We start from the raw sequence: 17,716 nt of genomic DNA, 5'->3' as shown, positions 1-17,716 counted from the left end.
CCCCATCTCACAGCAGATGAGCCTGACAGTATTGCGCCCAGCTTTCTCAAATGCCGTACTGTTTCTCACCTTTTCTATCCAGATATTGGTTACTTTGGGACCACAATTTCAAAGGGGTATGACAAGTTCATGGAAAAATTCCAGTATCTATCAGTTCCATGAACTTTTGAAGCCCCTTGGTACTATTAGCACTTGTTTGAAGTCTCTTTCAGAACTAAAGAAATCTTAGTGGTGTGGGCAGACCCCCCACTCTATTCCCAGACGGAGATCAACAAGAGCCTTTGATCGCAACCAGCACTTTTGCCTCATGGTAGAAGCAGGTGGAAGGATCAAACATTTGGCTTCTCCTCATATCATTGACCTTCCTGTTTTTATAAATTTGTTCAGTGATTGTTGCTTTAGGAAGATGAGTAAAATAAATGTATCAGAGATGGGTCTTTGTCTTGTATTAGAAAAGTATTCATTTTTTTAGACTCATAAAAGACTTGCCTTGTTTGTATATAACAAGTTAGTAACAAAATTGGGCATTCCTCCTTTTATTTCTTCATCTTATATGCTAAATGCCTAAGTGTGAGTCTCCCCACCATCCCAATAGATGTCTCACTGTCTGTCTATATGAGGGGAGCTCTGGTAGCACAGTGGTTTCTATATGAGACCTGATGTTAGGATGTCAGATGGACCAAAATGCCTATTGGCTGATATTTTTCCCTTTTATGGAGCCCTGGTGTGGCACTATGGTTAATGCACTAGACTGCAAAGTTGGTTTGAACCACAAGTTCAGCAGTTCAAGCTTACCAGCCGCTCGTTAAAAATCCTATACAGGGTTGTCATGGGTCAGAAACCACTCTATGCCACTTAACAACAACAGTACTGAGCTGTCATCTTGGACAGGGGTTGGCAAACTACAGGTCTCCAGCCAAATGGGCCTCTCTGTCTGTATGAAGTTTTATTGGAACATAGCTATGCCTTTCATTACGTATTATATCTACCTACTTTTGTACTGGACTAGTGTGGCACTGTAGGATCAGCACCTGACTGCAAACTACAAGGCATTTAACAACAACAACATTTGTACTACAACACAAAGTTGATAGTGTACACAGTCCCTACCTAAAATACTTATTATCTGGCCCTTTAAGCAATAGTTTGCCAACCCTTGTTGTAACGGTTTCTTTAGTACTCTAGCATCTAGGGTTGGGATGCTAAGTCAGGGAGGCTACTCTCTGAATCTGCCTAGGTTTTCTCTAGTTCTAGTAAGGCAGCAGTGAGACAATTCACTGATAGTTTGATCTCCATCTTTCTCAGAAACTAATCCCCCTTTATCTCTCCATTCCTACTCTACCTCCCCTTCTCAGGATGAAAAGAGGCACAGAAGCCATCCTAAAGAGCTGTAAGTGGTTAAAATGCATGTGCCTTTTGTGCTGTATTGTGTGCCTTAACCGTAATTACTGAAATGCCTGTCGTAGAAACCTATGACAGTGTGAAGGTTACAGGTGTGCCATTCAAAGACTGAGTCTATACCTGTCCTTACCTTCCTCTTCTGGCAGCTTCCCATCACACCTTGCAGAATCACGCATGACTCATGCCTTCAAGCATCTCTCCTTAGGCCCCACATGTGAGGGGGCAGACAGTGCTTAAGAAGCCCATATTTCAGAATTGCAAGTTAGTAATCCCCTGCTTTGGTGCTGGATGTCTAACTGCAAGGCTGGCAGTTCAAACCCAGCAGCCTCTCCTTGGAATCCTTATCTAGAGCCGCAGAGTCGAAATTGACGAGATAGCACTAACCAACTGCAGCAGTGCCCCTTTAAGGAGCCCGACTGGTGCGGTGGTTAAGTGCTAGACTGCTAACCAGAAAGTTGACGGTTCAAACCATCAGCCACTCTGTGGAAAGTCGATGAGGCAGTCAGCTTCTGTAAAGATTGTAGCTTTGGAAACCTCATGAGGCAGTTCTCTGCCCTGTAGGGTCGCACTGAGTCGTAATTTAACAGGACTTTAGAGCTGCTGTAACAAGGGGGCTTCTTTTCTGTGTGTGCAGAATGTATTCCCCAGATCTGTCCTGAATATGTTCCTTTTTGGTGGCGAGTCATTAGTTGGTATTGTTGCTGTTAATTGTCAATCCACTTCGTTTTCCTGAGCTGATATTTGGTGTCTTTTTGTTTACATATCAGGACTGCCAAGCGGAGACCTGAAGAAAGGGAACCTGAGAGAGAAAACCCACAAGATGCTGATTCTGATGAAGATGAGGATGAACAGGTAAATCTCAGAAAAAAATTACCTTTTTACTATGAAAAGAATCAAGCATACAAAAAAGTAAGGAACCCCCATGCACTCGTCATGAATCTAACAGTTATCGGGTCAAGTGTGTGTCACTCATACCTCTCCCCATTCTCACCCCTGGCCCTGAATGATTCTGAGCAAATCCCAGACTGGCTTACTGAAGTCTTGATAGAAGTAGCTCTAAAAAAAAAGGACTCAAAACATCCACCTTACTACTGTAACCAGCCATCCCTAATAAAATGATATCAAAGATCTAGGAAATACTCAAATCTCCCTGATTGTCTCAATTTCTTTTTTTTAAAACCCCTTAAAAATTTGAATCAGGAGCTAAGCCAAATACAAGGTATTTGGTTGCTGTTTTTATCCTGAATGTCTTATCTGCAGTTTTTTCCCTTCATTTTGCATTGCTGTTTGCTGAAAATGCAGTGTTTTCCGGATTCCAGATTTTGCCAATTATGTCCCTCGGGTGCTTAGCGGAGGGAAAGCTGTGACAGCCTGTTCTCACAAAGACTAGCCTTGGCAACCCTATGGGGCAGTCCAATTCCATTCTGTAGGGTCTGAGTCAGAATTACCCAAACGCAACAGCAATGGGTTCGGTGGTTAGCATCTCCCTTTGTCCCTGTGTCTCCTGCAGACTGTTGTTGTTGTTAAGTGCCACCCAGTCGGTTCTGACTCATAGCAACCCTGTATGAGCAAGGTTGAGTTTGAACCTCCGTGGAGCAGCTGGTGGCTTTGAATCTGCACCCTTGTGGTTAGCAGTCCAATACTTATTCTCCAGCACCACACTAGTCCACCTCACCACATACTGGGTTTTTGTCCTTAAGAGTACTTGAGGTGCTGGCTGCCTGGTCTCATCCTTATCAAGTTCCCGCTTGGCTTCTACCTGAATGTGTTGTTTAGTCATTGCCTAAATCCATCCTTCACTGGGGTTGCCAAGGGTACTTCTGTCATTCCTTTGTTTACCTGAAATTATTCTCAAAACAAAATTTCCCCTCATCAGTTATTTATTCACCTTGAGGGACCTGTTTGGTATTGGAGAGCTAAGGCATTCTTTTTTTCTTTAATTCTCTTGTGAGTCCTTTGAGGACGTCTTTGATTATAAGATTTGTGATGAAAAGATTAAGATACTGAGGGGATGAGTCAGGTCTGCGCTTGCTACTTACTGTCCTCTTAATTAATGGATGTGTGATAATCAACTAGATAAAGGTGAGTTTTCCAGATGTTGAATGCTTGTTTACCTGCTCCTCCTCTTGTGTTTTCTCCATTTAGGAGGAGAAGAGACGCAAAACTACAAGCAAAGAACAGTAAGAGTTTGTTTCTTTATCTTAATACAGAGCAAGTCCTAATATGAAAACGATTGTTCTAGAAAATAACAGCAAGGGGTTCTTAGGGAATTGCAGGAGTCCGTATTGGGCTTGGTCTTTGAACGCAGGACTGAGCTATGATAAAGAACCACACTGAGGTGGGGCCATGCGCCCCCCTGCTGTAGTCACTGATGTCCATCCCCGGGCTAGATCAGGTATATGTCTGACAGTCTCAAATCGTCTCAAATGATGAACAAAATCATCTTGTGCTTTGTTCCCAGAAATGAGAAAAAAACACCTCGAACCAAATCCCTAGTGTTCTCCAAGGTAAGCTTTCTCTTTTGGATGAGCTTAATGTTCCTGAACAGTGTTGGGGGCGTGTTGAAGGGCTTTGGGGACGTGGACCCTGTCCTGTAGCGCAGCAGGGGGAGGCTGGCACAAGGTGATGGGTAGTAGTCTACAGGGAGTCAGAGAAGGCCTCCGCCCTAAAGATAGCCGAGCACAGGCCCAGGGATACCCGAGGACAAAGCACGCAGAAACAATGGCAGTATGTATTTCCTGAGGCCGCAGCAGTCTGCTCCCAGACTGGGAGAACAGTCGGATAGGTGAATAGTAATAACGGAGGAGGGACTAGGGAAAGAAAAGGCTTAACTTTGAACCTTTGGCACCTTTAGGGTGACTGGTGCAATCTGACATCATTGGTACGGAGTTTGACAGATGTTGAAACTAAGGTGTAGTATCAGCACCTGGAGGTGGTAGAAATAAGGAGCCAGGATGAGATTGTGCTGTGGGAGAGGAGGGAGAGGTTAAAACGTGGGGAAGGGCCAAGAGGCGTTGGCACCGCACATGGAAGTGAGGGAGCAGAGGCCGGTATGTCACACTGCAGGGGTTGAGAGAAGAGAGAGCGGCTTATTGAACTTGGCCCTCTGCCAAGTGTTGTTAAGTGCCGTCGACTCGGTTCCAACCCAAAGCGACCCTGTATTTGGTTTCTGAAGAGCGACTGGTGCTGCTGCCCTTACTGTTCAAACCGACCTTGCAGTCCAGCACATTAACCTGCATCATCACACCAGGGCCTCCTGAGAGGTGATAGAGGAGAGAAAAGAGACCCTATCTTCAAAGAAATCAATCTTACAGACTATTAAGTCTTAAATAGGAGTAAACACATGGCAAAGGGAAACATGGGTCACCCAGGTGAGGGAAATCAGACACCAGGATGAGTTCCAGAGTTCTGTCTCTCCTGATGACTTTCTCTGGGGCTTGGGGACCAAAGAGCCCTTCTCCCACAGTACACAGGCTGGGCCTGTGGAAGCAGATAGGAAAGCTTACAGTCTCTGAGGTTCTTGGGGTGCAACATCCCAACCAGGTCACCATTAAGGGAAGAGGTGTGTCCAGGAATGTTCTGAGGCCTGTCTGGGAGTTATTGTTGTTAAGTGCCTGTCTGGGAGTAGTAGCCCCAAAACCTACTTTTAAATATGCTATTTCTACCTCTGGCAGTTCAGCTGTCAGAGATGCATACGATACTCAAAAAAAATTGGCATCTGAACAGTTACACGTAAGCACAAGATGGAATTAAGCTGTGCCTAGCTCGAGTTGGTCACAGGCCAAAGGTCTCCAGATTCTGTGCTTTTCAGCACTGGTCATTGCTGGCAGAGTGAGAGCAGCAGTGCCTTCCTTCAAAAGCTGCAGGTGTGCTAACGAGGACAGGAGCCAGAAAGGCCTGCTCAGTCAGACCTGTCTCCGGAACCCCTTATCACCTCCAGCTCTGCCTCTTTATAGTCTCTTGTTTCTGTGTCCCAGAGTGCTTCATAGTGATTCTTTGTTACATTTACCAAAACACGAGGCATGAACCAAAATCTACAACTGCTTTCACTAGATCGTTGGCTCCCTACCTGGGCTGATCCTGAACCCTAAGCCATTCAACAATATCTGGAGACATTGGCTGTCAGGATCGAGTGTGAGGCAGTGAGGGCATGTGTGGGCTGCTGCTCAGCTCCCCAACCTCGAGAGACTCACCCGACTCACACTATTAGTAGTGTTGTGGGTGAGAAACTCTGCTCTAGGTTATATTTAAGTAGTCACTGTTACATTTTTTTACTATAATACTTTTTCTTTAATTAAAAAACATGATGACAAAAAGACTTGCATAAAAATGTAAAGCCATATCACTCGTAATAAGCAGAAATTGGAATAACCCAAGTGTTTATTAGTGGACAGTCAAGCTTGTCCATTCATGCAGTGACACTGTCAAAGAAACCTTATACTCTGAGGAGGGAAAGAAAAGGTTTTTTGATTTTTACGGTTTTTATTGTGAATTGAGTGATAGTTTACATGGGAGAACATCAGTTTTACACTTATCCTTATTTTGTTTCATTGCAATGATTACAATCCCCTCCATGCATCATCATTCAATAGTATTTGCTTCTATACCTTCTGTTTATGTTATTTTTTGAATGTATACAAAAACACTCAGGAATATATAATCATTTAAACAACCAACCAAAGGGCATATTCTGCAAGCCTGCCTCCTGGTCGCTAGCACACAGCCTTTTTCTTTCCATGAGTCTGGAGTCCTCAGCTGCTCTATCTCTCCATGTCCTCATCTCTGTCTCTATCTCTGGTGTCGCTGCTTCTCTGGATAGGGTCCCACATTCCCTTCCTCTCTTTTCCCTTGATGGTCCTAGGATCCTCTGTTCCTAGACTGTAAGATTAACTACTCCCCCCTTTCTGTTACAAAACTTCCACCTTTACAGTTGTGACAATTGTAATTAGTCACGATAACAATTATTCACTAAGAAAAAGTTTTGTTGAGGAATAATACTGCTCTAAGTAAATACCTGGTGTGGTGAAGTAGGATAAGCACTTAACTGTGAACCACGAGGTTTGTGGTTTAAACCCACCAGCTACTCCTGGGAAATCCTGCACAGGGTTGCTGAGTCAGAATTGACTCTACGGCACTTAACAATGACAAGAAGTAGTGAAAACCAGCTGATCCGCAGAAGAAATATGAAGTTTACTGCTTCTGTAAAGTCTATACAGTCTTGTTATGAGTCAGAATGGACTGGATGGCAGTATGTTTGGTTTGGGTTTTAAGTAAAAACACAAAATACTCCATCTTTTTATATACAAAAAGAAAAAAGGAGAGGTAGGAGACTGACGGTGGATCGTGTGGCTTCCCAACTCTTTGCCACATAAAGGTTGGCCACTAATCTAGGCAATAGTGAGTGGTACCCTGGTGGTGTAGTGGCTTAAGGGTTGGGCTGCTAACCTCAAGGTCAGGCTAGTGGTTCAAACCCACTAGCCGCTCCATGAGGCTATCTGTTCCCATAAAAGCTTAGTGTCTCAGAATCCCAGGCGAGCAGTTCTACTGTCTCTTACAGAGTTGCTATGAGTCAGAATAAACTCAATGACAATGTGTTGAGTGATATTCATGAACACGTTTTTTTCTTCTGGGAACAATTTGTTTACATCTTGGCACATAGCTCCTAAATGGTTTACATCCTGGTCTTTTGTTTCCTGGGAATGCCCGTCAGGCCCCATCATTCTTAGGTCTGACAGGAGGACTTCCTGTTGGAAACTCTTTTGTGTACAGGACACCACCCTTAGCAATAAAAAAGAATAAACTCGCGATAACACAGAACAGCGTGGATGAACCTCAGAAAGTATTATGGTGCATGAAAGTATTTGACATATAAGAGGAGTACTGCAGTATGTGCTTTTTAATGTCTGATTCCATCATGCATCATAATATTTTCTCAGAGTCATGGTGTGGCACCCTGGACTGCAAGATTGGTTTGAACCATAAAAGTCAGTGGTTCTGACTCACCAACCACTCCTTAGAAACTGACTGTATACAGCAGGGGTGGGGAACCTTTTTTTCTGCCAAAATTTATAACTGCATTCTCAGGCCAAACAAAATTATGAACTTAAAAATTAGCCTGCTATATTTGGTCAAACATTCAATGAACTCACCCCTAATGTGATGGCTGGAACTGCGGTTGCCTTGGCAGGAGACCAAATGGTTCCGAGGACCTTATACGGCCTTACGACCAGATGTTCCCCTGCTCCCCTTCCCTGCTATACAGGGTCGCTGTGAGATAGAACCAACAACATGACATTCTTCACAGACAGAACTAAGCCAGGGTGATAGAAACTGTACCATGGGCTACCATTCAGAGTTGAGAACTGGCTAGAGAGTGGTACCAGGGAATTCCTTATGGGGACAGAAGCCTGTCTTCATGGGGTGTGAGGGCATGTGAGTGGGTGTTTGTCAAACCATACACTTAGAAAATAAGAATATTGTGTGCAGATTACCTAAATTAAATTCTTTCAACAACTCTTTTAGGGTTATCTGTTAGATCTTGAGCATTATTTTGCAAAGTTTTGTATGTTGAATATTCTTACATAGTTGATGCTTGTGAGCTCTTGAATAGAAATAAGTAGTTCTCCAAATAATGAATGGCAAATTGTGGCACTGTTAGATCAGCACTGGGCTGTGAGCCACAAGGTCAGCAGTTCAAATCTACCAGCCACTCCTCAGAAGCCCTATCAAGGGCCACTGTGAGTCGGAACTAACTTGACAGCACTTAGAAAGAGTGCTATATTTATGAAGATTAAATTAGGAACAATATTTATTCTCTCTTTACCCGTACATTTACCCAAAGCAATTAGTAAACGCATTAAGGCTAAAATTTCAAGAAATTGAATTTATAAAGCAAATCAAGGATGCCTTTGGGGATTTGGGTTTCCCTTGGTGCTACTCTGAGGACTGCTTAATAAAATCCAATGTGGTGCCGTCGTGGCATAAGTGGATGTCTGGGAATGAACTGGTGCAGTGCTAATAAGGGTGCTGGGAGTCCTCTGAGTGCATTTATGTTTGTGCTCCTGCAGACCAACTCCCCGAAGTGTGTTCTGTGTGGACAGTGCTTGGACGATCCTGAACTCAAGTATGTCCAGTATCTCCTGGATGCGGTGAGTGGAGCAAACCTAGGTTTCCAGCCCTGCTTTCTGCCTGCGTCCTCCTGCCTCACGGTGTGCTGTCTTGCAGGTGGACGAGCCACAGATGCTGACCTATGAGAAACTGTCCATCTTCGATGACAGCGAGTCTGGCTTTGAGAGCTATGATGCTCTTCCCCAGCACAAACTGACATGCTTCAGGTAACTGCGGTCCTTTCATTCATGTGCTTACTTCCTTGTAGCCAGGCACTCTCCTGAGGACTCCTAGGTTGTTCTTATCTCAATTCACACCTCAGCCTGCAAAGTCTCTTCACCTAATAGCACTTCCGTGAATCAGCCACAAAGTTGGAGGGTGGGGAGAGGGGAGACTATGTACAGTAGACCCTTGCCAGGCTTTTTTGGGTTTTTTTTTTTTTTTTTTTTTTGTCGTTAATATTATGCGTATTAAACCCTAAGTCTGTGTACATCCTGAGGTCACTTCTCCCCTGGGCTTGGTGCTAATTCTGCTGTGGGAAAAGCAGTGTAGGTTGCTGCTTGCATGGGGATTGGAAGGGACCAAGTTACACGTAACTAATAGCACATGGGAAGCAGAGGGCGAGGAGGTGAGAAAGGCTTTCTGCTTAGATGGAGGGTAGGGACTTGAAGAAAGACCCTCAGTGGCATCTGAACAGGTTGAGGGGATGACTGGGGAAGAGCACGCAGGTAGCAGGATGGTGGTGGGAGTGCTGATGAGGCCGCGGTGGCTGGGGCGGTGGCTGGGGCAGCATGCGGGCGGGCAAGTGACTGCACCAGTGACTGTCTTTAGGTGAATCCTGAGGGAGCAGAGCTCCCGGCCCTTCAGCTCCTTCATGGGGCACTGTGCCCGTTCACTTTAAGCGCTGCCCCCTGAGACGCTGAGCTTGGATTCTTTGCTGGAAAACATTTCCAGGAACAGCCTGTATTGCCTTTCAGGCCTCCACATGGGATTCCTCCTCCCTACTAAAGTTAGAGTCTCGGTGTTGCTCTGTAGGATAAGAACTGGACTGCTAACCCCAAGGTTGGCGGTGCAAACCCACCAGTCACTCCTTGAAAACCCTATGCAGGATGGCTGTAAGGTGGATCAATGGCACTTCACAGCAACAACAGAAGAGAGAGGTGTCCCTGGGAAGGGCCAGTGAGTAACACTGAAGTGCTCTGGAAGGCTGCTGGTTTGTGTTTCCTCCGAGGCACCTCAGAGGAAAGGCCTGAGGATTACTCGGACATACGTGGGGTGGTCATAAGTTGGAATCGACTCTGGTGACTGCTTACCAGAGAAGATGGCGGGAGTCACCTCATGCCCACACCAAGTCAGAGGAGGTTCTGAGCCCGCTCTGTGTGTTCTTCGGCAATCACACACTCCCTTGTGGGCACTTCTCCCCTCGTGAGTGGGATGGTGTCTCAATGGCAGGGACCCTGAGGGCCAGCTTCCTCCCTCTGACGCATGCACAGGTGAAACGCAGGCTGTTGGCAATGTGATTCCTGCCTTTGGCACTCGCGACAGACTTTGGAAAGCAACCAGAGACCTGAGGTCAGGGTTTGGGGCCATTTGACTTCGTCCTTGAGGCAGGGTCTTAAGAAGACTAATGCCTGTCAGATGGAATAGTGGCATTGAGGACCCCCTTCCCAGGAATCCTGCAGGGTTAAGCCAATAATATGCACCTTCTACGCTTGTTGTCAGAATTGCATCTGCAGCCCCCTTCCCTCCCCTCCCCTCCCACCGCAAGGTACTTTTTGTAAGTGGGTTTATGCTAACTTTTTTACTACAAAATTAGTGTAGTGTTTACCACTGGGGCAAACACACATCAAATATGTGTATGTGATCCCCTAGCACAAAGGCACTGGAGCCAGACAGCCTGCGTTGTTAGGTGACTCTGCTTTTCTTGAGTATTTGACTTGGAAGAGGTGATGAGAACAAATCTTAGGTAGGGCTCATACTGGGAACTAGTGGATCCTGCCCCTCAGGGGACTCGGAGCTTCTCCAGTGTCACCTCTACTGAGCAAGCAACCTGTTAAATTAGGAACTGGGTGGGATCCCATGGTGGTCGTGTGCAGACCCATTCTGGGCAGGCCTCGCAGAAGCCCCCGTTTGCCTGCTCCTCCGCCCACTCCGCAGGCTCCTATGGCTCGGTGTGGAGATGTGTACCCACCAGCTCATCTGTACAAGCTCGTTTTCCCACTGGACTTTTTAGTCCTGAGGTCAGGGTTGTGACCCATAGCTCCCACGCCAGGCATACAGGAGAAGAGATAAATGCAAAAAAAAGTCTGGGATTCAAAGCTAAAGAATTTCTGCCTTTTAACGACTAGATGGTGTGGGGAGGGGTGCTCTCCTGAGACTACCAGTCCCACGTGGCTGGTGTGGGGGTCCCAAGGGGTGACATGGCCCTCTGCTGGGGTGACCCTGCTGGTTGGGAATGGGTGGTCCTTGGTCCTTGAGGCTAGCATGAGCTAGTCAATGAACAGAAACCCCAAGTTCCTGTCTTCCCTTTTCTGAGCTCTGGCGTCCTGCCTCCTGCAAGTTGTCATCAAGTGAGGAACGTCCCGGATTGCTGAGCATCACGTGGGTTCCGTCCTTGCATATGAAATGTAGTCTCCAAAGGCAAGCCAGGGCCCTCCTTCCCACAGTGCCGCAGTACTTCCTTAGCTCCGTCTGTTGTACAGCGAGTTTGGGCACTATGTGCTGAGGGGAGGACATAGTGAATTGTTTCCTGCCTCCATTGTGTGAGACCCTGCTCTCCTGTCTTTCTCATTGAGTGCACCGTGGTTCACTTTGCAGATACGTGCTCCCGAATCACACACAGCTTGGAAAAGCTGTGGAAGCGTTGTCTGAGTGACCACACACTGTACTAACAGTGTTTCAGCATCCTAAATGATTGCCGAGTCTAGGAATCGAACGTAGTCCTCGTGTCTGATGGTAACTGTTTGCTGTGGCCTGCCTTCACTGGCTCTCTCTTGTCTCTCTAGTGTGTACTGTAAGCACGGTCACTTGTGCCCGATTGATGCCGGCCTCATTGAGAAGAATGTCGAGCTCTGCTTTTCTGGCTCAGCAAAACCCATATATGATGATGACCCCTCTATTGAAGGTCAGTAGAGCTGCTTCCGGATTCTGTGTAGGAGAAACAGGCAAAACTCAAAAGTAAAATTCAGATGGAATGACTGTCTCTTAGAGTTGTACCTTGAGTTTGGTGCTTTGAGCCAGCTATAAGTAAAATCCCTCTGAGGACCACCTGGCCCAGTTGATAAGAAATGTCAGCTGAGTTGGGGGCTCACAGTATCACTCAGTTGTCTGGGTTTTTGGTGTGAGTCTTAGCTCTTGGTCTATTGGCAAAGTGATTTTTCTTCTCCTTAGGTGGTGTGAATGGCAAAAACCTGGGCCCCATCAATGAATGGTGGATTACTGGCTTTGATGGAGGAGAAAAGGTCCTGATTGGCTTGAGCTCCTGTGAGTATCTGAGGAGGTGGAGCCTCCTTCTGGAAACAATCACAGGGCCTCCCAGCCCCCCCCCCCCCCCCACCCCCCACCCCGAGCTGCCTGGGCTCTAGTGTGAAGTCTCTCTCAGCAGGCCTGCTGAAAGTTCCACATGAGGGACTATGCTGGAACCATACTGCGTTGAGTTGGGATGATAGCCTCTCATGTGCACTAGGGCAGTCCTGGTCTGCGTCTCAGGTTATATGAGCAGGGCATATTCTTGCCACTTAAACCCTGAGCAAATATCTAAAACCACAGGCAAGGTGAAATCAAAGCCCACTCAATTCTGTCCCAGTTTTCTAGCCAGTCCAGATAGCCACTTCAGAATGCGCTAACTCCGATGCATTCTACTTTGCACTTTAACATTTGAACACAGTCTTATTTTTAGACTATTCTGTAATCCTGATGCACTCATCACTGCCCTGCGGTGTCTATAGGTGCTGTTGTGCTCAAACAGCTTTAACAAACGTTCTCTCTTCACTGCAGCGTATGCTGAATACATCCTGATGGAGCCCAGCCCCGAGTATGCCCCGATCTTTGGACTGATGCAGGAAAAGATCTACATCAGTAAGATAGTAGTCGAGTTGCTGCAGAACAATCCTGATTCTACCTATGAAGACTTGATCAATAAGATTGAGGTAAGAGAGTTCAGTTCTTTATCATTTAGGATTCATCTAGTTCTACAAATACAGTCAGTCCTCTGTATCCCAGGTACCACATCCCAAGATTCAACCAACCTTGGATGAAATTTTTAGGGGTGGGATGTGAATTAAGTTGTTACACCAATCCCTCAAAGGCTAAGCGAGATCTTGAAGTGCTAATCATAGAGCACTTGCATTAAGTGTTATAAGTAATCTAGAGATGACTTAAAGTTTATGGGAAAATGGGCAAGGAGTCCTGATGGCATGCTGTAGGATAAGCACTGGACTGTTAACCATAAGGTGAGTAGTTCAAACCCACCAACTGCTCCTCAGGAGACAGACGTCTAGTCCTGTAAAGATTAACCATCTCAAAAACACTGCATATAGGGTTGTTATGAGTTGGAATCAAATCCAAGACAGTGGGTTTGGTTTTTTGGTTTAGGAGGATGGGTACCACTTTTATGTTAATATTATGTCATTTGATAGAAGGGACTTGAGCATCCTGGGATTTTTTAAATTCGTGGGCTCCTAAACCCCATCCTGGGGATGCCGAGGTATAGAGATGTTACTCGAGAGCTCATGTCTACAATCAATAGAAACCATTGCTCAGTTGGATTGAAACAATTTGCCTTACATATAAGAGAAACTTCTTGTTTTTCCTTTTCTTTTTTTTAAAGACCACTGTTCCGTCTTCTGCACTCAACCTGAATCGGTTCACAGAGGATTCTCTCCTTCGCCACGCCCAGTTTGTGGTGGAACAAGTTGAGAGTTACGATGAGGCTGGAGACAGTGATGAGCAGCCCATCCTCCTGACAGCCTGCATGAGAGACCTGATCAAGTTGGCTGGGGTCACCCTCGGCCAGAGGTAAGGAAAGTGCAGCAGCAAACGGACGCCGTGAGAAGGCAGGGCTGCTGGGGCCGCTCCTCAGGCTCCCGCTCAAATGGTGCAACCTCTTTCCCAGACGAGCCAAGCGGCGTCGGACCATCCGACACTCTGCCAAGGTGAAGGACAAGGGGCCCACCAAAGCCACCACCACCAAGCTGGTCTACCAGATCTTTGACACTTTCTTCGCTGAGCAGATTGAGAAAGATGACAAAGAGGACAAGGAGAATGCGTTTAAACGTCGGCGCTGTGGTGTCTGTGAGGTAACCTCGCCCAGCCCAGCTCCTGGCCTCTGTCTCTGTGACTTGACAACTCTCACTGCTCCAATGTGAGGAATTCGGGTCCAGGGAACATGCTGTCACAGCCTTCTAAAGAGAAGCGCTCTTGGTGCTCTGCTGTTACTGCCACCGTCATTAACTGAAGAAGAGCGGGGGCCTTCCTGGGGGGCTCTTGCTCCCGCACTGCCTGGAAGCCCCCACTGTAAGTGCTGAGGCAGTGATTTCCCCCAAGGAAAGGAGTTCCTCCTGAGAGCCAGTCCTGTCGCATGGCGTAGCTTTCCTGGGCAGGCAGGCACATGCTCAGAGTTAGACATGAGCCTGGAAAAGACCTCTTTTTCCTAGCCATCTTTACTTCCACGGGGAGGTATCTTTACTACTGTGAGGCACTGTCAAGTCCCTTCCTACTCAGCAGCCGCACGTACAGCAGAGTGGAACCCTGCCCCGTCCTGCACCCCCCTCACAATTGTTATGTAAGGGCCCATTGTTGCGGGCACTGTCCGTCCATCTCATCACGGACTAATTGTTCTTTAAGTGCTATGGGGTCAGTTTCAGCTCATAGCAACCCTGTACAGGGTTTCTGAGGAGCAGCCGGTGGGTTTGAACTGCCAGCCTTGCTATTAGCAGTCCAGTGCTTATTGTGTTGGTGGTTATGTGCCGTCGAATGGGTTCTGACTCAAAGTGACCAACTGTTTCTGAGGTTGTAAATCTTTACAGGAACAGAAAGCCTCATCTGTCTCCTGCAGAGGGTAGATTTGAACTGCTGACCCTGCAGTTAGCAGACCAACATATAACCCACTACCAGTGTTTATGTTGTTGTTGTTAAGTGCTGTCTAGTTGATTCCGACACATAATGACCCTGTATAGGGTTTCCGAGGAACAGCTGGTGAGCTTGAACTGCTGACCATGCAATTCTCAAGCAGCTTTGAAGTCTGGTGCATTAACCCACAGCGCCACACCAGGGTTTCCCCAGTGCTTATAGCTTCCCCCAATCTGCTGCACAAGACCATGGTAAAGTGCTGAAGAGCAGAGATGTCAGCTTGAGGACTAAGGTGGGCCTGGCCTAAGCCATGGTATTTTCAATTACCTCATATGCATGTGAAAGCTGGACAGTGAATAAGGAAGGCCATAGAAGAATTGATGCTTTTGAGTCATGGTGCTGGAGGACAATATTGAAAGTGTCATGGGCTACCAAAAGAACCAATAGATCCGCTTTGGAAGAAGTGCAGCCAGAGTGCTCCTTAGAAGCCAAGATGGCCAAACTTCGTCTCTCATACTTCGGACAGACTGTCAGGAGGGACCAGTTGTTGGAGAAGGATATCATGTTTGGTAAGGTTGAGGGTCAGAGAAAAAGAGGAAGACCCCCATCGAGGTGGATTGGCCAAGTGTGGCAACAGTAGTGAGGTTGGCTCAGGAAAGGGCAGTGTTTCATTCTACTGTGCATAAGGTCGCTGTGGGTCGCTACTGATTCGATGACACCTAACAACAGCAATATGATCAAGGGGAGTCCGGGTATAACACTGTGGGTTAATGGCGCTGGATGCAAAAGTCAGTTTCAGTGACCATATTCATTACCAATAAGGGGAAGTGAGGGAAAAACAGCAACGAAGCTGTGAGCTAAGCCCTACAACGTTCAATAGACTCCTGTGAACCCGGGTGAAGATCTGGTCGGCCAGCAGTGTGGCAAGACCTGGGGACTCTTGGGCCCAGAGACAGTGACATAGCCACAGAGGACTAGAGTGGAGAGTGAAGTGTCCAGCTGATAAGAAGAGAGGGCATATGCACAAGAACACCCACACTTGCAAATAATACCCACTTGTCCTGGCTTCAATGACTGGATGATCAGAGCTCAACTAGAAGAAGAAAGAAGAGGAAAAAAAGAGTAATCTGATACAATTTGTTGAATTTGACCTACACCTATGGATGCAGTAACTCAAATGAGGGAACAAATCTTTACAGCAAGGATCATTCCCACCCCCTCCATAAACAGAGTAGACAGGGATGGGCAACTTGGACATTGGCTACCCAAAATGGGGGTGCTACAAGGGCAAGAAGTGACTGGCTTATAAGCTTTCAAGACAGAACCTAGATCCAGAGGAAGGTAGAATCTCCACTGAGTAGTATCCAATCTGTCTAGATGGGGCTGATGAAAGGAGATAAGCATAGGTCTCTTGTGATACAATAGTGAATAATTGTTATCAGGACTGACTGTGAGGGTTGGAAATGTAAAGGTAGACATTTTGTAGCAAGGAGGGGAGTGATTAACTTTTCAGTCTAGGAGTGGAGGTCCCTGGGACCATCAAGGGAGAAGAGCGGAGAGCAGGACCCTACCCAGAGAAGCAGTGATGCCTGAGATGGAGGCAGAGATGATGACATGGAGCAATGGAGCGGCTGGGGACTTTAGACACAGACAGGGAGAAGGGGCTGTGTGCTGACGACCGGGAGGCAGGCTTGTAGTGTATACCCTTTGGTTGGGTGATGATGCATGGAGGGGATTGTAACCATGGCAATGAAACGATATACGATACGATGAATGTAAAACTAATGTTCTCCTATGTAAATTATCACATAATTCACAATAAAACAAAAATACAGTCAGTTTAAATCGGAAGGTTGGTAGTTCAAGCTCACCAGCTGCTCCTCAGGGTCACTATGGGTCGGAAATGATTTGACAGTACTTAGCCACAAAAATATGATCCAGGAGTCTTGGTGTGGCACTGTAGGGTAAGCACTTGACGTCAAGGTCAGCTTGAATCACAAGGTTGGCAGTTCAAACTCACCAGCTGCTCCTTAGAAACCCTATACAGAGTCATTGTGAGTCAGAACTGACTCGATGGCACTTCACAGTAACAACAGTGTGATCCCGAGATTGGGTATGTTCTGGTATCTGTTACTTGGCGTCTTTTGCACTTTCATGCAGACAGAGGCCAGTGCAGCAGCTGCCGCAGAAATGTCTATTGTGCTGCCCTCCTGGGCTGGAGGTTTGTCCTTGGTTCTTCAGTGGCAGCCCTAACAGATTTACATGTTCTCACGTTTCTGGTTTTATAGTTGTTTTTTATTTATCACATTCATACCAACTATTTGTAACTTTCTAAACTATTTCCCCCCCCTCCAAAAAAAGTACCTGGTGTTATTTGCAGCTGTGTGATGTGTTGATTCAGGTAGAGGTAGTGCACTTGTTTGAACTTGTCCATAGTGTTTTATTATACGAACACCTCACTTACTCCTGATGGGCAGCGTTGATTCGTCACATGCTGCTGTGATGACGTCCTTGAAAATCGGTGTCTTGCGAATGTCTCTACTTAGAGAAGTGGTATGGCTGGCTGGGTGTGTATATTTAACTTGGGTGCAGAAAATTGCACCCAGATGTGTTTGCTGTGCCCCACACCTGTGCTGGTGCTACAAGGCAGATTCTTGACTTTTCAAACTGTAGGGTCTGACTGGTATCTCGTTTTTCTTATCCGTGTTTTAAATACTTTAATTTGCCAAAAGAGCTGGTTCCTGTTACTAGGAGCTGTTTATTTTAGTTGTTGCTGTCACAGAATGGTTCCGCAGGGAATAGCTTTAAGAACAGAAACAGATTCTCTTCCAGCTCAGGGGGGTGCTCTAGGGGAGGGCCTTCTTTGTTGGTGTTGGTGTTAAGTGTGGTTAAGTCAGTTCTGACTCATAACGGCTCTGTATAGAATTCCCAAGGAGCGACTGGTGGGTTTGAACCACCAACCTGGCTGGCAGCCCTTGGTGCCGTGGTTATTGTCATGTGACATCTGTCGTTCCCCCCCTTCCCCATCTCTGGGTCTCTGCTCCTCTCTATAACTCAGGGGTGATCAGATATAGGATCCGCCCTATATTGCTAGGGGTTAGGATTCCAACACACTGTTGAGGGACACAGTCCCCCATAG

At 46.6% G+C, this 17,716-nt stretch overlaps 1 protein-coding gene across 1 annotated transcript in view; it reads left to right on the top strand.

Annotated features, from left to right (window-relative positions):
- Positions 1 to 17,716, top strand: part of DNMT1 (DNA (cytosine-5-)-methyltransferase 1) — a 51,520-nt gene that overhangs the window by 20,935 nt on the left and 12,869 nt on the right. The window contains exons 11-21 of the mRNA XM_006875160.1: positions 1,356 to 1,390; positions 2,169 to 2,253; positions 3,547 to 3,581; positions 3,863 to 3,908; positions 8,469 to 8,549; positions 8,626 to 8,735; positions 11,514 to 11,632; positions 11,899 to 11,991; positions 12,505 to 12,656; positions 13,337 to 13,524; positions 13,622 to 13,805. Coding sequence (XP_006875222.1) covers positions 1,356 to 1,390; positions 2,169 to 2,253; positions 3,547 to 3,581; positions 3,863 to 3,908; positions 8,469 to 8,549; positions 8,626 to 8,735; positions 11,514 to 11,632; positions 11,899 to 11,991; positions 12,505 to 12,656; positions 13,337 to 13,524; positions 13,622 to 13,805 — 1,128 coding nt within the window. The remainder of the gene's footprint in view (positions 1 to 1,355; positions 1,391 to 2,168; positions 2,254 to 3,546; positions 3,582 to 3,862; positions 3,909 to 8,468; positions 8,550 to 8,625; positions 8,736 to 11,513; positions 11,633 to 11,898; positions 11,992 to 12,504; positions 12,657 to 13,336; positions 13,525 to 13,621; positions 13,806 to 17,716) is intronic.

The sequence above is a fragment of the Chrysochloris asiatica genome, unplaced genomic scaffold (genome assembly GCF_000296735.1).
Source record: "Chrysochloris asiatica unplaced genomic scaffold, ChrAsi1.0 scaffold00312, whole genome shotgun sequence".
Lineage (NCBI taxonomy): Eukaryota > Metazoa > Chordata > Mammalia > Afrosoricida > Chrysochloridae > Chrysochloris > Chrysochloris asiatica.
Note: the sequence above shows the minus strand (reverse complement) of the source record. Positions and strands in the feature narration are given on the sequence as shown.